Source organism: Neolamprologus multifasciatus, chromosome 3, assembly GCF_963576455.1.
Source record: "Neolamprologus multifasciatus chromosome 3, fNeoMul1.2, whole genome shotgun sequence".
Lineage (NCBI taxonomy): Eukaryota > Metazoa > Chordata > Actinopteri > Cichliformes > Cichlidae > Neolamprologus > Neolamprologus multifasciatus.
Window position 1 is genome coordinate 26751714 of NC_140441.1, and position 24954 is coordinate 26776667.

At 39.2% G+C, this 24954-nt stretch overlaps 3 protein-coding genes and 1 long non-coding RNA gene across 5 annotated transcripts in view; all 4 read left to right on the forward strand.

The window, feature by feature from the left end:
- The window catches only part of LOC146522334 (uncharacterized), a 59212-nt gene that overhangs the window by 32594 nt on the left and 1664 nt on the right, over nucleotides 1-24954 (forward strand). The gene's annotated exons all lie outside the window — the stretch shown is intronic.
- On the forward strand, nucleotides 6227-10139 carry LOC146522339 (GTPase IMAP family member 7-like). The gene is made up of 2 exons (XM_085154851.1): nucleotides 6227-7004; nucleotides 8867-10139. Exons 1-2 carry the CDS (start codon nucleotides 6998-7000, stop codon nucleotides 9841-9843), a joined length of 984 nt encoding a protein of 327 aa, XP_085010977.1. The 5' UTR covers nucleotides 6227-6997; the 3' UTR covers nucleotides 9844-10139.
- Nucleotides 14218-16049, forward strand: LOC146522340 (uncharacterized). The gene has a single exon (XM_085143611.1). The coding sequence runs from the start codon at nucleotides 14292-14294 to the stop codon at nucleotides 15795-15797; it is 1506 nt and encodes a 501-aa protein (XP_084999737.1). The 5' UTR covers nucleotides 14218-14291; the 3' UTR covers nucleotides 15798-16049.
- Nucleotides 19335-24948, forward strand: LOC146522341 (tripartite motif-containing protein 16-like). 2 transcript variants are annotated; one of them, XM_085143599.1, is made up of 7 exons: nucleotides 19335-19606; nucleotides 21738-22112; nucleotides 22189-22284; nucleotides 22990-23223; nucleotides 23935-24097; nucleotides 24170-24229; nucleotides 24313-24948. In XM_085143599.1, the coding sequence occupies exons 1-7, from the start codon at nucleotides 19367-19369 to the stop codon at nucleotides 24837-24839; spliced, it is 1695 nt and encodes a 564-aa protein (XP_084999725.1). In that variant the 5' UTR covers nucleotides 19335-19366; the 3' UTR covers nucleotides 24840-24948. The 2 variants fall into 2 exon arrangements, with proteins under 2 accessions (XP_084999725.1, XP_084999715.1); XM_085143589.1 differs by lacking the exon at nucleotides 24170-24229 and having other exon boundaries at nucleotides 19340-19606.

Consider the following 24954-nt stretch of genomic DNA (forward strand, 5'->3'; position numbering starts at 1 on the left):
TCCTACCTCATGTGACAAATATGGCCAATGTGATTGGCTGTGCCTGTCAGGGAGCTCTGTTTAGTTTTAGCAGCGGCAAGCCTGCGCTGCGCGACCTGCAGGGAGGAGGGGAGGACGGCAGCAAAAAGGAAGAACCTGGATATAAAAAAATATTTTTCAAAGAAACCTGTAAGTCACTTAAAGTCAAGTTCACTCATAAAATGTGTCTGTCATAATAACATTACAGGCTATGCTAGGCCATACATGGCAACCCTCCCAATTATTCCGGGAGAATCCCGAATTTCAGTGCCCCTCCCGAAAATCTCCCGGAGCCTGATTTTCCACCCAGACAACAAAATTGTAAAACCATATCCCATATTCCAGTTTCCAACAATGGCTACTACTACAGCTACTTAGTTTTAATATTACTCTTATTACTCTTTCTGGGTCGCAAAATAAACTTTTAACATATTTTCAGGTGAGAATGTAGCTGTGTAAACGTCAAATAACTTAAATATGTTGTTTGGCGTTTTTCAGTGTTTTATTTGTTCGTGAGTAAATCGGTTTGGCTGAGATTAAAGTTATTAGATTAGATTAGATTAGATTAAATAAAACTTTATTAATCCCTCGGGAGGGTTCCTCCGGGGTTTTCACACAGCTGAATAAACGTCAAACAGAAAACTGATTAAACAGAAGTGGGAGATGGTCGAGAATCTACGCCAGCGTCCGGTTATATTTTAGACAGCAAGGAACAGACGGCAGAGGTGACGTAATTCTGAAGGCTAGACCGTCCAATTTGGACACCCCCGGCCTGTTTCCGGCCAGACAATAATAACGGTGACATTAACTTATTTTATCAAGTAAACACTGTAAAATTCAAATGTTTTGTATGTATATGTATACATACATACAACAGCCCTTTTGAATGTCTCCCTAATTCTGAGGTCTCAAGGTTGGCAAGTATGTGCTAGGTTTTGGCCCACATCAGTCTAAAATTGTATGTAACCATGAATAACGTGTTGCCATGTCCACCAGGAGAGACTGGACAGTATAGATGTAAAACAAATATGCCAGGAGTTTATCTCAGGTAATGAGAGGAGAAGGCATGTGTTTGGCTCCTTCACATAGTGGACATTGAGTTGTTGTGTGGGTCACCAGTAGTCCATGTCTGTTGCTGTAACAGTAGTTCATGTTTAGAATAGAAAATCTCAGCTCACTGAGTTGATCGGGGCAATAGTGCCTAAAATGTTGCATAATGTTGCTGAGAGATCTTTTACTCTGTGGTAATCTTAGATGAGTAGTTTTATGGACAAAAACCACCAGGTCATTCAGTGTTCCCTTAGTGCTAATGTATCAGAGATGTTGGTGTACTATAAGTGAAATAATGTTGCTAAGTCCTTAAGGTCATATTCTTTTATTGTCATGACTGTATTTGAAGCCATTTTTATTTTTGTATGATACCTGATTTATATGAAATATGGCTGAAGTAAACTAAAGCCTAAAATACTTAGTCAGTCATTTGTTTAATAGTAATTTAACATTATATTATTCACATATAAAACTATGAATTGTAATTTTAAATGGTTCAAAAGGATGTAGAATAACATATGTAGGCGGGTATATTTCTCCTTTTTTTATCAAGAAGCAAAGACAAAATGGGGGGAAAAAAAGGAAACAGGGCAGGGTTCAGTGGTTGAATCATCCGTCCCCACCAATGCCAAAACCAAATCTACGTCCTTAATTTACATACTCTTCAGATAAAAACAGATACAGTTTTTAATTGTAACATCAAATCAGAGTAATTAATTGACAATTACATCCACGCTCTTTGGTTCTGTCCACCAGTGCAGAAGTTTTGGCACGAGATATGTGAAGACTTATCAAAGTGTCTGAAATGTAAAATTCCAACCTCCCCTTTAGTATGCTTGTTGGGAAATTTGGATGATGTCACTACAGAAACTAATACAGTCCACATGGTTTTTACTGCCCTATGCATCGCCAAGAAAACAGTCCTCATGAACTGGAAAAATAAAAATAATCTTAATTCTGGCCAATATAGAAACCATCTAATAGATCACATTAGTCTCGATATAGCCTCTGCCACCACATTAGATCAATCCCTCTGGGCTCCTTTGATCGGCTCCATCACCTAGCGGGGGTAGGGGGTCGTGGTTTGGTCCCGCCTTAGCTATTGTGGTTGATGTGGAGGTTGGGACGGGCTTAGGGCACCTGGAGGACCCCTAGAGACGTTATCACTGGAGGGCTTAACCCGGGGGTTGTGTTCATAACCTGGTTAGTGGCTCTGGTCGCTCTTAGAGGTTGTTCTCCTCGTGGCTGCGTGCAGCGGGGTTGGAGGATGGTCTGTGCTGGCGGACGTAGGTTACTGGCCTGGTGGCCTGGCTGCCCCTGAGTGGATCCGGGGCAGGCGTGGGGGTTTGGGGTTCGGGGGTGCTTCACCTCCGTGCTGGGGCTCTGGCTGGGCATTGGGGGCTTCGGTCCTCGTCGGTGTGTCGCGAGGTTGTGGGCGGGTGGGTGCACGGGGGCTCAGCCCTGGCGCAGGGGGCCTCTTGTGCATCGGCCTAACTGGGGGGCTCTTCAACTGGCAGGGAGGTTGTTCCATCCTTGCAGGAGTCCACTCTGCAGGTGGGGGAGAGACATAGGAGAGGTGGAGAATAAACTTAACCTGGGTGTCTGTTGTCTTGTGTAGTCTGGGAGATGATTGAATGTTGGGGTGGGTACAGTTTCCTCTGCGGTGGGGTAGGGTGGGCTGCCCCGGGTCCTGTGGGGCTTGGCGATGCTGCTGCCGTAGGGCCCGGTCTGGATGGGCCTGGGCTCCCTTGCCTTGGTGGGTACCAGAGGACGGGGGTGCCTACTGGGGTCAGCGGAGGAGCTGGCCCTAGGGAGGGGCATCCTCCCCTCCCTTCTTTTCCTCCCCATCCCCGGCTACCTCCCTCTTCCCGCTCCACCACACCCACCCACACAGGTAGGGCCTTGGGGTGCGGGTGTGTCACCAGGGTGAAGGAGAGACATTGAGGGTGGGCACATTAACGGCGTCCAGTAGACGGTCTGTGTATTCAAACCTACCTCTGGCGCCTGTGCCCACCTCTCAATTTTAAATCCATGTAGACATTGAGGGTTCTCGGGAGGGGCCGTGCTAACACCTGCTGCTCTCTGGCAGCAGCACCATGCTCTCCCGTGTTTTAAATGCACTTTAGAGCAAAACGCAGCAACACTACACATGAGCGGGAGGAGGGAGGTATGGGGTCTTAACACACCCCCGTTCTCTACTAGCCATCGGGGCGGGGGGACTGGGAGGAGATGTTGGCTGTCCGATTGGCCTCCCTGCTGCTGCGGAGCCTGGGACGGTCTGCTTGCCTCTACCCCGGAGGGAAGGGTATCTCTTGGGTCTGGGTGCCGTTTCCCCCTCTGGGGGCGAGGGTACCTGGACCCGATAGAGTATGTTTGGGGAGTGTGATTGTGTGTACATGTCCATTTATGTCTGTCCCTACGTTGGGTGAGTGCTGAGTGTTTGTATATGTGTGCATGAGGGTGGGAATGCATGCCTGTGTCTGTGTGTGCCTGTTTGTCCGTGTCTATATGTCAGGTCGGGTCTTAGACGCCACCTCTCTGGGAACTCCCAGGCCCTCCAAAGTGTGGAGGCCTATCTCCCCTCACCACACTCCCTGCCGGTGACTGATGCCCTCAGGGGTTGGTGCATTGGTGGTTCTTGGTGTCCGGGGCTGGGCGCTGAGGTATGTACCAGCTCATTCCCGGTGGCTACTTGGCGGGGCCTGGCGCTTGTTGCTCAGTCAGGCCTCTTCCGGGGCGCGGGGGGCCCTCGGGCCTCCGGCCTCTGGGCCTGCGGCTCGGTTCACTCTGGCACAGCTGGCTGCCGGCGGAGCCGGCGGGCATGCCGGTGCAGCCCCCTCTAGCTTCTGCCCGGTGGCTACTGGGTGACCCCTCGTCTGGGGATCCTCAGCCCTTCCCATGAGGGTGGCACGGATGCCCCTCCGGTGGTCCTCCTTGGGCTCTTGCACTCTGGGGCCTCTGGATGTCTGGGGCCTGGATCTCCTCCATGCCTGCTTCATGCCCTGGGGGACAGGGCTATGGCTCCCTACATCCTCTAGCAGACCATTACATGGGGAAACCATTTGAATACAAGCGCGCCAATCCATACAAGTGTGCACACGGGTGTTCACTGTTCGTAGACTTAAATCACACCTTTCTTGGCTGCTACTTCAAAGCACATTGTACGCTGTCTGTCCTGCGTGCTGCACAACATTCAATATTTAGTATTTACTGCTGTTTACACTTAGCTAGATTAATGCGATGGTATTGTGTTTAGTATGTTGCTTTGTTTTTTTTTGCTTGTTTTCTATTCTTTTTCTCTCAACAGGTGATCCAGGAGATATTTTTTTCCCCCTTTCTCACTCTCCCTCTCCCCTTCTGTTTTTCTTTTCCTTCCTCTTTCTTTCTCCCTTTCCTATCCCTCACTCATGTCTGTGCCGTCTGTAACAACTGAAAATAAAATAAAATAAATAATAAAAACAAAGGTCCATCAAATGGACCAATACGGCATGCCATGATGATCCATTTGGCAAAATAAATCCATTGGGTATCCTTGTTGGTCTTCAGACAACAATTCTGACGGCTAAAGAACCAAATGGAAGAGGCAAAAAAAAAAAAAAAATCAGAGTAATGTTTATGTTTTTAGATTGATAAATATAAAAAACGTATTTGTTAACTTTAAGAGTAAAGAGATAAATTGGCTGTATTTCAGTAGCCCAGTAAGCCACCCCCCTGCTCCGCTGATGATCCGCTCGAAATCTCCCGAACACTATGTCGATTTGAGAAAGCAAGACCGAGACAGCGAGACCAAGACAAGACCGAGACAAGACCAAGACAAAAGTCCGTCGAGACCAAGACAAGACCAAGACCACGTAAAAGTGGTCTCAAGACATCGAACTCTAGTAGATGCCACCTCACCCATCACCATGGCAACCACCTCCTTTTTCCAGTCAGTCCTGCATAGAGAGACAGGGAGAAAGAAAGGAAGAGAAAAGGAGGAGGAAAGGAAAGAGCTCCTCTAGCCCAGAGATTTACAATTTTGTTTTTCTCTAAGAGAATCAGACTCACAAAGATATAACTTGTGAGGCAAACACTAGCAAGACGTGTAATGGCGTCTGCGTGTGGCAATCTACTTCTAAAACTACTGTACTATAATTAACTATGTGAAATAAAGTATAAAACAAGTGTGTGATGCTGATTATGAGGTAGTTGTGAGATATGTAATATATATAAGGTAAATATAGGTATTTTTGTATTGAAGATTACTAAATTCTAACAACAGGTTGAAGAATCAAAACATGAGGCAAGTGGCAGTACAAGAACAAAAGAAAACGACTCACTGCAGAGACACATCGTAAACCACACTGTATTTTTGTCAGATTTCTATTTGTCTCAGTATGGAAGACATTACTCAAAAGTATGAGTCATTTTATTAATCAAAATGCTAATAATTGAATTAATTTCAATGCTATTTCCCTATGAAGAAAAGTGTTTATTGATACAGGTGTTTCAACCCTAATTAATCTTATTAATACAAGCAATATTTGTGATTATCAGCATTTGAATGAAACTGTATTTGAATAAAACAACAAATCCACACTTTTAAGCTTAAATTTCAAAACTTATATTTTAACTACTGATTTTATCTACTGTTTTTTTTAATCAATTTTAAATCATGATTTTTATTTGTTTTTGTTTTTAATGTCTCTGTAAAGCACTTTGAATCACCTTGTTGTTGAATTGTGCTATATAAATAAACTTGCCTTGCCTTGCCTTATCAAGACTTGTTTGGTAACACATGGCTTGCAATGTAGTACTGCATTAAAGTCGTTTGTAGCATAATTACAAGGACTGATGAATGATTAGCTAAAAGATTCAACACATTGTTCTGTGGTTAATTCAGTGATATTTTCTTTCACTTTCTGAGGAAGAGTCTTTCATATATATACAGACTAATGATAAGCACAATGAAACTAGGTAAGCAGTATATGCCTTTGTGTGTATTTCAAAGCAAAATAAAAAAAAGAAAAAACAACTCTCTTTGGACTTTTACTTATAAACCAGAAATTAGTATCTTTCAAGTTTTATTAATAATCAGATAATAACTACATAAAAATTAAGCTTAATTCTGAACACTGAAAACTGAAAATGCTTATCACTTCGATTGTTTATTTCTTGTTGTTGGTGTCGGTTTTTTTTTGTTGTTTCTGATTGTAAGACTTGGAGTGGGTGTAAAAAATTGACTTAGTTATTAATAATGGCAGTTATGTATTAATGGCGAAGCATTACAGTAAACCTTCACAGACATTACAGTAAACTGTCAAGAGGGAATGAATGCATCACTCTCGCATATTTCAAACTGAACTTCATTAAAAATACCTTCTTTGTTTGAAACTTGTTTAACTAGAATGAGGAACAGAAACATTTCACCACTCCCTTATTCAACCTCTGAATTGTTCTATTTGTCAAGGCACTGAGAGGATTTACTGACACTATGTCACAGTTCAGTGTGCAATCACAGTTATTGAAGTATCTCCATGAGACTATTTTTTTTCCATTAACCACCTTTTCTAAATAAATAGTTTTGATGTTATATGCAGCTTTTGATTTTCAGCCCTATTACCACCTACACAAGAAACAAAACGGTCCACATTTCATATATCAGTACTCGTCATCACAGTTTAATGCGATGACCAGTTCTGATACATAAATTGTCAACAGTTATACAGTGACATGTTGTGGGTTTGCATGGATTTACAGCAAAACATATCTTCTGGGTGTACTGCAGCCTGCAGCATGAGGTGTTGCTCATTGTTTTGTGTAGTTACAATGTCAGTTAACAAGTTCAACCAGTGACAAATGAAAGCAAAGCAAAAGTGCAGCAAGAGAGCAGGTGGAAAAACACACGGCAAGGACATCGTGAGGACGACTGTGATTTCTTTTTAACAACATGGACGGTCAGTCAAGCTTACTTTATATCAGTTACAATTAAAGGGAACACATATGTGTTTAAAGGAAATGTTTTGTTTTGACAAACACAATTATTAGCTTCTGATTAATTGGAAAAAACTGAATGAATCAATTCATTGCTCCAAGTATTAGAGAGGGGAAGCCTTGCCATCAGGATCACCATATTACTGAAGTGGTCTGAAGGTCGTTTTGGTCTGCTGTGAACAGTCGGTGTGATGTGATGTAGAAACCACATATGTGTACTTTCTCATTCTCTGTTCAGTCTCCATGATGCACAAGGGTGCATGACAAATACCCAGTAACTTATGGCATGTAGCATTTCTCTATCTTTATGGTAACACACATTATGCTTATAATTGTGCTAATTGTGCAGTTATGGTTACAGGTTCTCTCCTCGTTTCTACACTTTATTTTAATTATATATAATCTGATGGTAATAAAATTGTTGCGAATTTTTTTGGTCACACTTAAGCCTGAATCTGACATTGTGGCAGCCATAAACAGCGGGTATAATTCATCTTCAGAATCAGCAAACTGGTGATTTGGAGTAGCTAATCTGACAAAGCTGTGATAGAAAATTTACCAAACCGTCAAGTTTGTTTAATGGACTGAGACATGACCTGGAACCCCTGACCTTAAAGTACTCAAAATAGAAGAGGCAACAAAATTTCTTCCATCTCTTCAGTTTTTGATCTTGGGGTCTTTTCAACATAGTGTGGCTTCTGTAACAGCAGTTTCACAACCCGTAAAGTGGAGTTTGAAGCTAATATGGCTGAAGAACGGAGAAAACAAAGGGTGACTTGTGACCCTGATCTCTGTGTTTACATTAAAAAGCTTTAGAAAAAAAATGTCTTGTTATTACACTCAGATTAAATTGTTATCATTTCAGGAACACAGCAAACACAGTTTTCACCATAACTTATTACTGCTTGTTACTATGGCAATAACTCATTACTGTTTAGTGATGGACCTACAAAAATTCAGCTGCATGCACTTTGACCATATGTGACACAGACACAGACACTCTGCAAATCAACTGTTAACACCATCAGTCGCAAAATACAGACATAAAGTTTTGTCAGTCAGGCATTTCCAGTTCAATCCTCGAACTGATGTAAGCTGTCTGTACATGAATGTTACTGGATGTGATGTCATACATCTGAGATTCTCAGTTGTTGAAGCCTGTTGCTATTGTAACAATTTTGTAACACTGTGTACTACATCTAACTTACACACGCATGACCTATGTTCATTAGTTTGTTCTTATTGCACCCTCGTTTCTTCTTTTATCCACTTTACTACTCCTGCTTCAGTATGTCTTACAGTTGCAGTTGCCTCCACTCCTCACCAGTAATATTCAATATTGATCTTGGTCTCTAACTTCAAATCCCATCTTAAAACACATCTCTTTAAACTAACAAACTCTGATCATTATCTGTCTGTCACACAAATTTCCCATTATCTTATTTTACATGATGCAAGGTGATTTGAAAAGTGCCTGAAATAAAATGCATTACTATTAGTATTGTTTTTTTTATTATTATTATTAGTGGCAGCAGTAGAAGCATTAGTATTACTATTAGTAGTAATTTGATTTACACATACAAAATTAATACATTTCCCATTATCTCATCACTTATTTCAGATCAGTAAGCCAGGTATAAGGGGTGAATATCATGAGCACACATCCTCTAAATATCCATTTAGCAGGAAATTTCATAGAAAATACATTTACTTAAGCAAAAACATAAACTAAAACATAACCAGCAAATTCAGCAGCAAACCAACAAGACATTTTGAAATTGACTTCTACATCCCTTCATTTACACAAGTGTTTCTTGTCTTCTAGCACTGACTTCAAAGAGGATTGTTCTACTCGGAAAAACTGGGGCTGGGAAAAGCAGCCTGGCCAACACCATACTGGGAGAGAATGTCTTCAACGTATGCCATTCACCCGTTTCTGAAATAAGTCTGCCCCGTTTAGTAATTAAGTCTGTAAATGGAAATAACATTAGTTTTATTGACACTTGTAGTATTTTTGACACAGGCATGTCTGAGCAATTACTCAGGGATGAGATAGTGAGGTGCATGACAGAGTGCGCTCCCGGACCTCATGCTTTTCTCATTGTCCTCAAAGTGGAGAAATTTACACAGCAGGAGCAAGATGTAATCAAAAAAATATGTCAAGATTTCTCTGAAGATGCTATGAAATACGCTGCCGTTGTCTTCACTCATGGCGACCAGCTCCCAGAGGGAACGAGAATCGAGGAATTCATCAGTCAGAACAAAGAGCTCAGCAATCTGGTGGAGAAGTGTGGAGGCAGATGCCATGTTGTTGATAATAAATACTGGAAAAACAACAAAGAAGATGACTACAGGAGCAATCGGTTCCAAGTAGCCGAGATACTCAGGACAATAGACAAAATAAGTGAGGCAAACAATGGAAGCTGCTACACCAATGAGATGTTGCAGACGATAGAAAGTGAACTACAGAAAGAGGAAGAGCTTATTAGAAAGTCATCAGCAAACATGTCGGTTGAACACATTGCAATCGAAGCTAAAAAGGGTGTGATGAACAAGCTGCTGATTATATTTGCAGGTACAGCAACAGGCGTATTGGTTGGAGCCTTTCTTGGTGTGGCAAAGATGGTCACATCAACTTTTTTGAATCTGCAGGAGCACAAAGATGCAACAGTATCACTGGCTGCACAGAAAGGGTTAGTAGAGGGAGGTCGGTTAGGATATGCTGCAGCTGAACAATCAGAAAGTGCATCGGAAGCCATTCAGAAAGCTGCTAAAGCTGTCCTCGAATATACTGTTAAATGATGGTTAGGATCATGACAACGACAGAGAGTGGACAGCAAAAAAAGCAGAGAAAGGAGTGTTGTTTTCTGATGTCTTGTGTAATTACGTTATAAGTAGAGATAGTGGCAGTAGAGGAACTATTTAGGTATTTAGTCAAGGAAAAGTAGAATTTGCTAAACACTTACACCACTTTGTTCGAGTTAAATAGTAGCAAGTAGAGAATAATTTTCTTTATACAATTGGTTATAGACGCTGATGCATTTTTTTTTTTTTACAATCTATCAAAGTACATCAATAAACACAGATGTAAAACAATATATTTGTAAAAAATTATATTTGTTGGTATTCACTTCTTAATCATTTCTGTCAGCTGTAAGCAGAATAATAAATTACTATGAATTTGAAAAAATATTTTAAGCAACTTATAAATAAACACACATTTTAAGACCTTCAGGAGTGAACTTGTGTAAATGCTTTGATTTAAACTTGATTATGTCATACTACAATTCAATGAAACAGGTACATATTAAATGGAAATGTATATATCTGAATTACTTTCTTTTCTTTTCTTTTCTTTTCTTCCAGCAATAAAAAAAACTATTGATGAATCTTTGTAGTTTCTTAGGGTGAACAATATTATATCGACCTGGGAGCTGGTTATAATATACTGTGATTTGGTATTTATAGTATTTGCTATGCTTTAGCCTTCAAAATGTATTACATTGTCTCTCCTAAAGATTGGTATGTTTTTTAAATAACTCTTTTACAAGCCTTTAAGATGTTTCCACTCTGTGTGTTTATGAAAGACAGACGGTCCAACTTTCCATTATTATTATGAGAAACCCCAGTATACTAGAAAGACATGCATATGGTAAGGACACAATTAATACCGGTTTTTCATTATGCTTATAAAGCCTGTAAACACAAATTTCCTTCTTTCTTTCATTTCTTTCAAATCAAAGTCACAGTATCATCTATTAAAAGATGCAGACACCACCCCCTTAATCCTTTCTTCTATCCCAAACCTGTGTGCCCATTATGTAAACACAACCACAATCAGCATGTCAGCACATAAGCCACAGACAAATAGACAAGTCTTTGACAAAGTAAGTCAGATAAATCAAGTCAAGTCACTTTTATTTAAATAGTAAATATAGTTCTGGGAGGAGTTGTTATAACAATGTAACCATGTCACTTAATCTTCTCTTTTTTTCTGAGTACAAGTAGATACACGCACCAGAAATAAGCAGGGTGTGTGGGCTTTGTCTCTGAAATATGGTAAAAAGAAGAGATGTTATTTCTCCATGCTGAAAATAAAACAGTTAACGTAGTGCAAGAATCTAACAAGGATGACTCCTAAATACCTGCTAGGTGTGTTGTTTCGTCCTGCCAGGAGGAGACCCACGACATGCTGATAAGACCATATCTTTCAGCTGGCTCTGTTTAATGGAAGAGCTAGAGGAGGTGGCTGGGGAGAAGCTTGGACTGCTGCCCCCACCCCACTACCCACACATAGATAAGATGTAGCGTATGTATGGATGGGCTGAATGTTAATTTTTACAAGTCAATGGCCTCTGTTCCTTATGTCTATCAGGCGAAGCCCATGCTGTTTTGCTATTTTACTATCATCTATCTATCACACATACATCTAATATATACAGTTAGGTCATGTACAGTTTCACGGTTTTTCACAGTTTGCCTTAAAATTTCAATTCAACAATATCACAGAAGTATAGATTTTTTTTTGAAAAATATCTGAACCAGATATGCTGTCCAACATTAGAGGTATGTCATTCCTTTGGCCTCTGTATGATCCTGTTACACAAGATGTCATTTGTAATATATCAAACGCGATATCGTAGTTTACTTAAGCAGATAAGACATCAGGCCTTTTTCATACTATCATCACATTTCACTTTTGGTTTGTGTGTCCAAAGTTCATAAAATCCTAAATGAATAAATAAAATGAAGACGATACATATTTGTAGTAATTTACACTCATGGTAATAACAGCTGAGTGATGTTTTATGTGCTTGTGAGGTTTTTACTGACGACATGCAGGAATTTAAAATTCTTTAAAACCTTGGACATCTTGTCCTTGTTCACTGGTCTCATCTGTTTTAGGCTCTGATTGTCACACTGTCACAAAACAGCCTTCTTCTTCAACCCCGGTGATAGGTAAAATCATGTCAGAATAAAAAGAAATGTCATTTTTAATTATCATATGGTTCAAGTCTTACACACAGAAGTCTACTAGTGGGTCCAGGGGCAATTGTAGTACTCTGTCATTACCTTTCCACATGAGCCTCGTGCATCAGGAGTAGTCTTTCAGCCTCTGTCTGCAAAGTTGTTTTACCTTATCTGTTCTGTACTCCAGAACTGTATTGTTAGAACAACCAACAATGTCCACACATCTCATTATTACAGGGTTTTTTTTTCTTTCTGTGTAAAGGGCTGTAAGACAAACCTTTAGTTTTATTTTCAGTCTTAGTCAGGCATGCTGTGTCATTAAAGATATGGATTACGGGAATTCTTTTTATCAGTGTATCTTTATTATCATAGTTTATGAGTTTGAATGCTCCGATGTACTTTAGAGGTATGAGTGGGGCACGTAACTTTGAACTCTAAATATGATAAAAGTTGAACCTATAGGGTAGTTTCTGTGCATTTCACTTCTGCTTCACAAAGAATTTGTCTTTTGTGAACCAAATAGTTGCTCATCACCACTTAACTGTCCACGAGTGTGTTTGCATGTGTGTCTGTGTTGTATGCTGTCGCCAGGTTGCAGTGAAACAGGATATATAATATGGAATACAAACATAATAATGTCATTACCAACACCAGGAGATCCTGATGGTGCAGTATAAGAAGATGCAACTAATATCCTAGAAAAAAAGTTAAAGATGAAATTAATCTAAATAGATATATACACTACCAGCCAAAGGTTGGACACACCTTCTCATTTAATGTTTTTTTTCCGCTCCACTTTTTAACCGCACCTCCGAGTAGAGCCCATATTTATGCCACACAGAATTCCAGTACCAGACACATCTCTACATGAACTGTTCAGGGGAGACAGCGCAAATCAGGCCTTCATGGTCAAATAGCAGCTAAGAAACCACAACTAAAGAAAAGTAGCAAGCAGAAGAGATTTGTTTGGGCTAAGAAACACAAGGAATGGACATTAGACCAGTGGAAATCTGTAATCAAAGTATCAAAGCAGTGGGTGGCTATTCTGAGGAATCTAAAATACAAAACATGTTTTGAGTTTTCGTTTGTTGACACTACATAATTACATATTCCATTCATACTTTAGATGCCTTCAGTGAGATCTACAATATAAATAATCATGAAAATAAAGAAAAAAACATTAAATCAGAAGGTGTGTCTAAACGGACTAATAGTGTAAATATCCAGTAGCCATTGGAGCCGGATAGCAGTGGCTGGGATGTGCCAGGTATTTCAGTGAAACTGAGTTTCAATAGTGGGACCATAAGATATCTGTAGGCTAATCTGGTTAAACATTGCCTCTCGTCTCACATTCACAGGTTAGTGCAGTTCAGCATCTGTCAGCCAATAAGGGAGTTAATCAGTATAAGTTTGTAAGTAAAGGTAGAGGCAACCAAATGCAAGCACAGATAAGTAAGGGACATCAAACACTTGGACTTGAGGATCTATCCACCTGTTGCACTTCTATTTCTTGCCAACATGAATGGTAAGTTAAGTTTGTTTCTATTATCATCCATGTACATTTGCAGCTACTTTATTCATCACACAATATCTTTTTTCCAGATACTGCAATACAAATTTTATTTGCATCATTGTGACTAAAGTTGTGTTAATAATTCAAGAAAATAAAAGCAATTCTATCAACTGTGCTAATTTATTCTATGTTAACAATGTATTCTTTTTTTGTTGCTTCCAGTTGGCTCACATTATGCAACATTATGCAACATTATGCTGTGTCCTAGTCTCAGTCTCTTAGTTATTTAATAAATATCCATAAAGATGATTCACTATCTCTGGATGGTAAAGTGCAGTATAAGGAAAGCTGCAACTATTATGAAGAGGTTGAGGCAATGTAATCCCAAGATATTATATATATAGGTAATGTGTAAGACATAATGTCCTAAATTTCTAGTTCTAATTTCTATGAACTTTAAATTTTCTCTATAAACTTGACAGAGACATAGATAATATACTTTTACAGCAAGTGAGCAGAGTGTAATATGATTACTGACTGAGACTGTCATGCTTACATGAAGCATTTTGGTTCTGAGGAATAAAGTTGAAAAATTACATTAGAAATGATGCAATAAACAAAATGTGAAAAACAAAAAACCAAAGTTACTCTGAAACCTTTTTTTTTTTTTGTAGTGCCACCAACCCGGAGGATTGTCCTCCTCGGGAAAACGGGAGCTGGAAAAAGCAGTGTTGCAAACACTTTATTTGGAGAAACCACGTTCAAAATGGGCCATTCCCCTGACTCAGAGACGAGCATTTGCATTTCCAAGTCCAAACTCATTAACAGAAGATCCATAACTTTGGTTGACACGCCCGGCTTCTTTGACACAAGCAGATCAGAAGAGGACATGAAGCCCAACATACTGCAATGTATTGTTGAGTGCGCTCCTGGGCCTCATGCCTTTATCGTTGTTCTTAAAGTGGAGAAATTCACAGATCATGAAAAGTCTGTCATCGAAAACATGTTCCAGCATTTCTCCGAGGAGGTTTTACGATATGCTGTAATTCTTTTCACTCACGGTGACCAACTGCCGGAGGAAATGAAAATTGAAGATTTTGTCAGTCAGAGCAAATGCCTGGCTGATCTCGTTCAGAAGTGTGGAGGCCGATGCCACGTTATAGATAATAAGTACTGGAATAATGAGGCAAAGAATGAATACAGGAGCAACAAGTTCCAAGCGGAACAGCTTTTCAAAACCATTGATGATATAGTGATGGAAAACAAAGGTGGTTATTACACCAATGACCTACTACAAGCAATAGAGACAGAAATACAGAAAGAGGCAGAGCATATTAAACAAACATCAGTGACTATGTCTTCAGAAGAAGCCAGGGAAAGAGCTAAAAGTGGAGTCTATAAACAGCACGTGGCTAAATTTGCACGCATCGCAGGTAAAGGCCTGCTAATTGCAGCTTTGCTTGGTGGATTGGAGTGTGTTGCACTTGTACCTCTAGCTATAAAAGGAGTCAGTACAATCAAACAAGCAGCAAGGAAGAAGAGAATAGAAACAGTGTCAAAGGAAGAAACAAGTAAAGGAGTAACTGCGGTAAAGGCAGGAGGAAAAGCACAAACACAGTCAGTATCTACACCGAATAAAGGAACTCCAACAAAAGAAACAGCAGTGGAAAGGAGCGTCGCTGGAGCAAAAACGGGAGCTGATATTTTCTCAAAACTACTTAAAATTTTTAGGAAGACAAATGAAGAGGAAGTGAATGCATCAATAACAGATGAAGCAGCGACACTGGAAGAAGAAGCCGAAGATGCAGAAGCAGAAGATGGAACAGAGGAACTAGTCGAAGAAGAAACTGGGACTGCAGAAGTTTTACCAACTATAGAAACAGACGTGCCAGTAGAAGAAGAAGAAACTGAGCAATTAAAAGTGGAAATGACACAAGAGATGACAACATCAATGACAGGAGAAACACCAGAAGTGGCAGCAGTACTGGCAGAAGGAGAAGGAGCAGCTGCGTTGACAACAGCAGTCGAAGAAGAAACAGTTGAGGCAGTGCTGTCAGCAGCAGAGGAGGCGGCTGAGGAGGTAGCGTTGTCTGCAGTGGGGGAAGCTCTTTCAGTAACAGCGGTGGTAGAGGGCATGGCTGAAGCATCAATTGAAGGAGTGGAAATGGAAGTAGTAGAAGGAGCTGCTGGAGTAGTTGCGGAGGCAATAGATGGAGTAGTACAAGTGATGGATGTAGCTGTTAAGGTAGCTGAAAGCTGTTGCATACAGTGAATCAACCTGTACCAACAGAATTTCTGCTTTCAGCGATTCAACTCGACTATTTCTATTAAAATTATTGTAACACTGGCAACAATGGTGTAATCACTTACATCCCTGTAATGGTTGGTATGAGTTATAATATAAATCTAGTTGAGGCTGGCTCTTAATTTTAAAAAAAAGAAGCAGTTAAGACATTGTTGCTAACATTTTTGGCTTTACTTTTGTATTTTTAAAATGGATAGTGTTTCAAATTCAGAGATTTAATTTCTTCTTCTTTTTTGTTAAATATAAAACTATTGATTGTATTAATTCTATATATTAAGAAAACATGATCTGGCTGGGAAACATTATAGCAGTTTTCCTTTAAACCATCTCAAGGATTTTTATCTAGTAATGACAGAAAAAATTATATTCTTAAAATGAAATTTTAAGATTTAATTTTTGATGAAAAAATATAGTTAAAACAAGCAAACGGTTATAAAAGATCTGACTTGAGGGCGGATCAACCCTGGAGTCTTTTCCTGTCTGGGCAACTAATATCACAGGTGCATTAAACTGTGTCTGTCCTGTTTCTCCAGACTTTTACCTTCAGTTTTCATCTCCTACAATTGTCAGATTACAGCTGAATAATTAGATTTAAAAACTTCAAAAATGCATTTAAGCTGGGTAAATGATGACCACAAAAAGTATAAAAATAAATGATATATATTTGAACTTCTATTTCATTAATAATGATGATATAGTTTGTTATTTTTGTATTTCTTTCCTTCCTGTTTTGTTAAGGTAAACATGTTGGTCAGCACTGACACATGTTCATTTTCTTCGTTTAGGTGGATTAAAATTAAAACTCTGTTCTTTATTTCTATGTTGCCATAGTGAGTCATGGTTTATTATTGATTTTATTTAGAGGTCAGACATTTGTAGGTCTGTTGATGTAACAAAGATTACTCAGAGAAGGGAAGTTATTAACAAGAAAAGAAGCACATTTGAAATTGACCACAAATAGAGGGGGAAAAATTAACTACATTAACTACAAGTTGTAAGAAGATGACTTGGCAACTGTTGTTTCACTAATTTGTGCCTTCTTGTCTCCTCGTCCTGCTGCCTATGAGGGAAAATTTATCTTCAGCGTTTTTAACTATACTATTTTATTTACTATTTTGTTTTAACTATAACAGAGGTGTGGCACAAAGCTGGAATGTACCAGTCATGGTGGGAGGACTCAGCAGCCAGACCTTTTTACCTAGAAGTCATTTCATTATTTAAGATCAAACTTTGTACCCTTCACTGTTCCTATAAACTTTCTTGTCTCTTTGTGCTTTGTTGTGAATTTAACTGAAAATTAAGCTAAATAGTTGTTTAAAAATACATATATTTAAATGTTGATCAACAACCTGTCATTTCTTATCTAGTGATTTTTTATTTTTATTCATCACCTTTTGGGAGAAATTATTAGAAGCATCCTGTTTTACTTTAACTTTAGCGTGTGGGCTAAAAGTAATCGGTATGTTACTGCTGCCAGCTGCTTAGAGGCTGCAGAACAGATAACTTGTAACTCTGATAAAAGAGCTGTTCTGATAAAGTGATCCAATTATGGAGTATTTTTAAAGTCTCCTATTCCACATCCTCCAACGAAACTCAGCTGCAGTGTCATTTCCAATAAAACAAGCCCAAAAAAGGAGCCTGTGTCTGGTGAATGTTCTGATATCCAAAAAGAAAACTCTTCCACTTGAATGAAAATTTGTTGATGTTTTCAGACATGGCCCTCAACTTACTAAACCACCCCCCTGCAACTGTATCTCTGTTCTTAAAGTGGTAAGCACCTATTTTATCTCCTAATCACAAACAGTGCAATTGTCTTTGGTGGTTAGCCCTGAGTAAACATAACTGAAATGTGCATATTACTACTCCTGAAAGGATCAACAAAAATCTCTATGAAATATTAATTAAACATGAGCTAAATATTAAACTCAAAATATACAGTAGGGATTTTGCGCCTACAGCAGCTGGTGATGAGAACGTGTTGCTCAAACAAGAGTCCCGTTAAGATCCATAGAGACGCAAAAGGAGTCTCAATGATTAGAGTCGTAATTACAGTGAGTCACCACTAGATATCAGCAGATCGCAGGATTTCTTGTCCCCAGACATAATTCTGTTAAACTTTCTGTGCCATGATGACACCCAGTTCAGTAAAAAAGTAACTTTTATACTATTAAAGTTATTTTTCATCTCTTTTATTAAGGCTTTTCTACTCTAAAGTTTATATTAAAACTAGGAGTAGCACTCACTGGCCTATTTATTAGGGACACACGGCAGTGTGACTGTGACATAGAGATCAAAAAAACTTTAGACATCAAAAATTCAGACGGTTTGGTTAAATTACATCTCTGCCTTGTATTACTTGAAGTGCCAGGTAGCTTTGTGGTCACTTTTAAAATCATTCTATCTCTAAAAGTCTGGCCATTAGTGAAAGGCTACTGTGCAAATATTTACACTCATTTTATCCCAATGCCAGTCACATTGTGTCTTTTCTTCATACTGTAGATATGTGTAGGAGGTATAGGTATGAGTCTGAAGGTGTAACCACAAATAAAAATTCCTTTGATTTTGATCAATTAATTCTAGGTTTATGAGAACACATCAGTTTTCTGGAAGATGTAAATTACATACTAATCAATGTATATTCATAATTACAATACTGTACTTAAAAAACTACTGACATCTATCTTTTATCTTTAAATACTAAAAGATAGATGTATTTATTTCTTTATGTGTACATTTCTGTGTATTCAAATGTGCAAGATAAAATCATTTTGGCCAGAGGCTATTAGGTCTTTTTCTTAGATAGCCACACCCATGTGTGCACACATATCAAAGGTCATAACTTACAGCACTAGAAAACAATCATCATTTGCTTCATGTAAGGCTAATGTCTGCAGTATATTGCCTCACTGGGAAATGAGGAAATAACACAAGGATCATATCAACAATCACATCTGTCCCGTATTTAGCAGGTTAAACTAAAATAAACAATAAAAGGCGAATCAAATAGACCAATACGGCAAGGCTGGGTTGTCGATTTGGTAAAGTAAATCCGTTGGGCATCTTTCTTCGCCTTTAGACAGTAATTCTGATGGCAAAAGAGCCAAACGGGACCAAAAAAAAAAAAAAAGAAGAAGAAGAATCATATCAACAAGAGAAGAAACACCTTAATTAGCTTCTCAGCTGTCCCCATCCTGTTCCCATACATTCGTCTATGTATTTTTTTTTAACATTGACATGAACTTTGTAAATTATTTAAGTTTAATTATCGTTTAAAAAATTAATTAAAAAAATAATATATAAAATACATAACATTTGCAGGGAACAGTGGTTTTTGTTTGCTTTTTATTTTTATATTTGTCATTATTTTTAATGTATTAATTGTTTTTTTTTTAAGTGGCGTTAGCAAGCTTCTATAACAAAACTGTCACATAATAATTGGTTTAAGACTTGCAGAAGTTGAAGCCCCACCCCACATTTCCCTGCTTTTCCCTTCAATTAGTTAAAAACTCCGCTGTGCACCTGTGGATTTCATCCAAATGGCAGAGAAATGGCAGCAGCAGTGTGCCGTCGAGTTGGACCTGTATCAGTTTTACTGCTCGGTATGTCTGGACCTGCTCAAAGATCCCGTCACCATCCAGTGTGGACACACTTACTGCAGAATCTGCATCGAGGGGTTCTGGGAGCAGAAAAATGAAAAGGGAACGTACAGCTGTCCTCAGTGTAGGGAGACCTTCAGTCCAAGGCCTGTCCTCGGGAGGAACAACGTGCTGGCTGAGGTGACGTGCTGCTTGGAAAAAAAGAAAAAAAAAATCCGAGTTAATGTACGTTTATTTGTTTGTTTTGTTAATTAAATACACATTTACGCCTACCGGTCACGTGGTTAGTGCCGTGTTTGACCCACTCCTTTCTTCAGACCTTCTTTAATTCTTCGTGGCACAGACTCAGCAAGGTGCTGGAAACATTCCTCAGTGTTTTTGGTTCAACGTTTCGTGACAGTATCACGCAGTTGCTGCAGATTTGTCGTTGAGGTGAGGTTTCAGCTTTGTGCCATGATCAGCATCTCTCAGATAAGCTAATCTGTTATTAAAGGACACGTGGTGTGTCAAGAAAATATCCCCAACACCATTACATTAATTATTAACAGCAGTCTGTATTCTGGTGTGGTTACTGCAAATTTCAAACATGCAGTAGTGCAGCCACTGCTTAAGAAACCAGGCCTTGATCGCACAGCTTTAGCAAACTATAGGCCTATTTCCAAGCTGCCTTTACTTCACAAGGTTTTAGAGAAAATAGTTTTTAGTCAACTGAAAGACTTTCTAGATGATAATGGCATCTTTGAGATTTTAAAGTCAGGTTTTAAAACCCTTCACAGCACAGAATCTGCATTATTAAGGGTTTTTAACGACATCCTTCTGGCATGTGATTCTGGTAACCATGTTGTTCTTGTCTTGCTTGACCTAACTGCTGCTTTTGACACCGTAGATCACAATATTCTAATTTCTTGATTAAGTGATGTAGTGGGTCTTGGTGGCACTGCACTCAATTGGTATTAGTCTTATTTGTCAGATTGAACTTTCTGTGTCAGCCTTCTCAGAGTCCGAATCATCTTCTTCATCTCCTCTGTCACGCGGTGTCCCACAGGGCTCAATTTTAGGTCCACTGCTCTTTTTATTGTATTTATTGCCTCTGGGTTCCATCCTTAGAAGGCATGGGATCACATTTCATTGTTATGCAGTTGGCTGCCAAATTTATTTGCCACTGAAGCAGAAAGGTGGCATCTCCACAAAACCTCTCATGACATGGCTCTAAACCTTTAAAGGTTTAATGAAAAGAAAACAGTTGTTGGTGTTTGGACCCAGTGGTTCCTGCGAGTCCTCCTCTGTAGATTTGGGACCTCTCTCTGCAGACTCTCACGTCTGCAGCTGGTTCAAAATGCTGCTGCATGAATCCTAACAGGAACTTGTAAAAGAGAGCATATAACCCCTGTCCTAGCCTCACTGCACTGGCTGCCTGTGTCTAATTTTCAAATTCTCATGTTTGTTTTTAAATGCCTTCACAGTCTGAGCTTCTTTATCTCCACACACCCTGTCAGTCTCTCAGGTCAGCTGACCAGCTGCTCCTGGAGGTACCGAGATCCAGGAGGAAGCTCAGAGGGGACAGGGCCTTCTCTATCGTGGGTCCAAAATTATGGAATACTTTGCCCTGGCACGTTAGAGAGGCCCCTTCACTGTCCACTTTTAAATCACGTCTTAAAACCCACTTTTATTCTTTGGCTTTTAACCTCAGTGAGACTTAGTTTTCCATTGAAATTAAATTAGTTATTTAATTCATTATTTTATTTTTTCTTTCTTTTATTTGGCTTTTATTTATATCTTATGTATTTTTATTTTTTGGTTCCAATGTACAGCACTTTGTGTCAGCTGTGGTTGTCTTAAAGTGCTTTATAAATACAAGTGATTGATTACACCTACACCAGTAACCTGGCATTGTGTGTGGGTATCAGTCCCAGAAGATTAGCAGTTTCTGAAAGACGGACACCAGCATGTCTGGCATGAATAACCATGCCACATTGAAATTGGTCTTTTTTTCCATTCTGATTCTCTGTGTCTAATAACGTCCCAGGAGTATAATTTCTTATTTATTTTGGCATGGCATTAGATTTTTTTGTAGGTGTTTACCACACCCACTGTTGTTACTCCTAAAATATTTTCATACACTACATTATTTTCATAGCCAGCTATTCTGTACACAACAACATATTATGTTGTCTTTTTTTCCATTGCATTTTCTACAATTTTAAAGAAAATACACAATTGGGATACTTTAGCTGACTTCATCCTCTTTCCATTCTAGTTTGATTCTGTTTGTCGTGCAAAACCTCTGACCGCTTTTATTTGATCACTGTAGATTGTAGAGAAGCTGAAGAGGACAGTAACCCAACAGCCCCGCCCATCCTCTCCTCTTGCTCCTGCAGGACCAACAGACATTGCCTGTGATTTCTGTTGTGGGACCAGAAGAAACAAAGCCAGCATGTCTTGTCTGACCTGCTTGGCATCGTACTGTCCGGCTCATCTTGAGCCTCACCACAGTTTTCCTGTGCTGAAGCTTCACCAGCTGGTGTCTGCTACAGTGCCATTAAAGGAAAAAATATGTGCAAAGCACAACAAGCTGATGGATATTTACTGTAAGGCTGATCGAAGGTGTATCTGCTATTTGTGCACCATGGACGATCACTGGTGCCACTCAACAGTGACAGCTGCAGCAGAAAGAGCTGCTGAGCAGGTAAAGAGAAATAAAAAAAACTAAATGAACCTGGAGTGTTTTAATTTTTGTCTGATCCTGTGGTTTCTTCTTGCAGGGACAGCTTTTTCTGAGTCACAGTGCAGTTAAGCAGAAATCCCAGGAGAGACAAAAAGAGGTGAATGAGCTGGTCCAAGCTGTGAAGGACTTCAAGGTGTGGAAATAAGACTAGAAACCAAATATCTCTACTGACCACAGTGCTGTCTAGTACATGTTGTGCTTTGTGGTACTGTAAACTCATAAATTACTTGGTTAAATTCCAACTACTGCTTTCAGATTAATACAGCTTTTATAAGAATAACTGCCTCCTTAATGTGCTTTATACCATAAGGTGAAGACCCTACAATCATACAGAGATGATTCATATGAGTTATACAATTTTTTTTCTATTAAGAGCATTAACAGGCTTTAATCATGTATTTTCAATGTACCTACTACAAGAGATTCAGTCAGCAACTGGAATTGGCTGACTGTGGTCCATTTCATCTCTGTGCAACAGGCACATAGTTGCATGTACACTTTGAGATATTGTTTACATGGAAACTTTTCACAATGAGTCAAGATGCAAAGTAAACTGCAGATGAATCACGACAAACACATTTTTAACAGCAAACCTAATTGGTCACTTAAAGGAGCTAATGAGGACAACATGAGTAAAAATAAAGCGCTCCAGAAAATACTTGGAGTAAAAATCAGAAATTAAAATCCATCAATGAGACACTAACTATTACATATTTACTAAATGCAGTGGCTACATTTTATTTCCTTTATATTGGTTTATGAATTTTGCCTCAGTTTTCTAAATTTGCCTCCAAAAAGTATTTTTTTTCCTAATCTAAACCGTTTTTGTATAAAACAGATTTGTTGTCAGACTGCAATGAAGTCCAAAGACAAGCTCTTTGATGAGCTGATCTCCTCCATACAAAAGCAACATACTTTAATAAAGCAGCTGATTGAGGCTCGAGAGAAACTAGCAGTTGTTCAGGCAGAAGCTCTGCAGCTGCAGCTGGAGGCGGAAATCGCCAGGCTGAAGAAAAGAGACGCTGACCTGGAACAGCTTTCTCATACAGAAGATCACATTCATTTCATTCAGGTAGGAAATGTCTTTTGTGTTGTAGGCCAACCTATGTTTCTTTCTACAATTCTGTCACCATTTAGACTCTATATTTAATTCAGTGTTTTATAACCAAAAACGTCACATCTGGAGCTGTAAAAGCTCAAATGGTTGTAGACGAAAACCTGTTTAAATATTACCTCATGAAGACATAAACACTGCACTATCACTATTTTGTTAATTGCTATGTTTTGTAGCGCTCATTTCATGTAAGGCCATCAAAGCTTCACACCCGAGCAAAAAGTAGTCCAGGTGAAAGAGAAACCTCCTAATGTGAAACACGCAGTTTGAGCCAACAAAGTGTGTGTGTGTGTGTGTGTGTGTGTGTGAACACTGCAGAGAGTAAAATTAGAGACAGTCCACCATTGTACAAATGTAGAAATTAATTTCACTGAAACAATAATGTGGTGCAAAGCATAGCAAAATCTGCATTTTGAAAAATACCCATGTACATGTGGACGTAGCCTGAGAGCCGATACTGATGGAGCCATATTGAAAAACTAGATCTATTGTAGAAATACTTTTTTGAGAAAAGCAGGGAGCTGAAACTTTGCACAGATTTTTTTTCTTTTTCCTTTATAGTTACACATAAAATGTTTGTTTGGTTTTATTTAATATGTTATATATGTTCAAAAATTAAATTTTAACTTAACTTTTGTTTTTTTTGTTTTGTTTTTTTTTTATTTCCAGCTCTTCCAGTCTCTCTCCATCTCATGTGAATCTCCAGACTTGCCAGCAGGCGCTGTTGTTCGTCCTCAACATTCAGTGGAAACCGTGACCGAATGTCTGACTCAGCTGAGAGATGACATGAAGAAGCTTCTGGAGACCACATGGCCCAAGATCTCTGCAACAGGTACCTGAGAGAAATATCCATCTACTTGATTCCACTTAATCCAGTATTATTCATTTATTTTGTTCCTATCAGTTTTTGATATAAAAGTTGTGCTGCCACCTGTGCCAAAGACCAGAGATGAGTTTTTGTGCTGTAAGTATATCAGTATATCTAAGCAGTAATCACTTACTAAATACTAGAAGGCTGATGATATTCCTGGTTTGCTTGTCTATCAGATCACTGTCCTCTAACACTGGATCCCAACTCGGTCAACAAATACTTGGACCTTTCAGAAGATTCTCAACGAGTGACGAGTGGCTGCTATGAGCATTTTCATTTATCTCACTCGGACAGGTTTGGAGGTGTGAAGCAGGTGCTGTGCAGAGAGGGTTTAACAGGGCGGTGCTATTGGGAGGTCAGTTGGAGTGGTGGCGTCTGGTCAGTGGCAGCGTCTTACAAAAACATCAGCCGAACATCATTCGACTCAGAATTTGGGAAGAATGACAAGTCCTGGAGTTTGGAGTGCTCTGCAAAAGGATATACTTTCAGACATAACTTAGTAACCAAGGCAGTGTCAGGTCCTCGAACCTCTCAGATTGGAGTGTACCTGGATTACAGGTCAGGTACTCTGTCGTTTTACAGCATCTCTGACATCATGACTCTGCTTCACAAAGTGCGCATAGTATTCACTCAGCCTCTCTATCCTGGCCTTGGGCTGAAGGAAGGAAGCTCTGGCTGTTATGCAGAAGTGAAGAAGTTGTGATGCCAACTTTTTCACCTCTACCATGTTGATTAATGTCTTTCAAGGCCTAATATAAGCAATGTAGAAACCTGTGAGCTCATTGAACTTGACACTTATTTGCTAAATGCTGAATGAC

Excerpts from the sequence above, each read along its gene's own strand:
- LOC146522341 (XM_085143599.1), top strand. The coding sequence starts at position 19,367 with ATGGCAGAGAAATGGCAGCAGCAGTGTGCCGTCGAGTTGGACCTGTAT. Across the intron at positions 19,607-21,737 it reads GGAACAACGTGCTGGCTGAG|ATTGTAGAGAAGCTGAAGAG; the intron begins GTGACGTGCTGC and ends TGATCACTGTAG. Across the intron at positions 23,224-23,934 it reads ATCACATTCATTTCATTCAG|CTCTTCCAGTCTCTCTCCAT; the intron begins GTAGGAAATGTC and ends TTTTATTTCCAG.
- LOC146522340 (XM_085143611.1), top strand. The coding sequence starts at position 14,292 with ATGGGCCATTCCCCTGACTCAGAGACGAGCATTTGCATTTCCAAGTCC.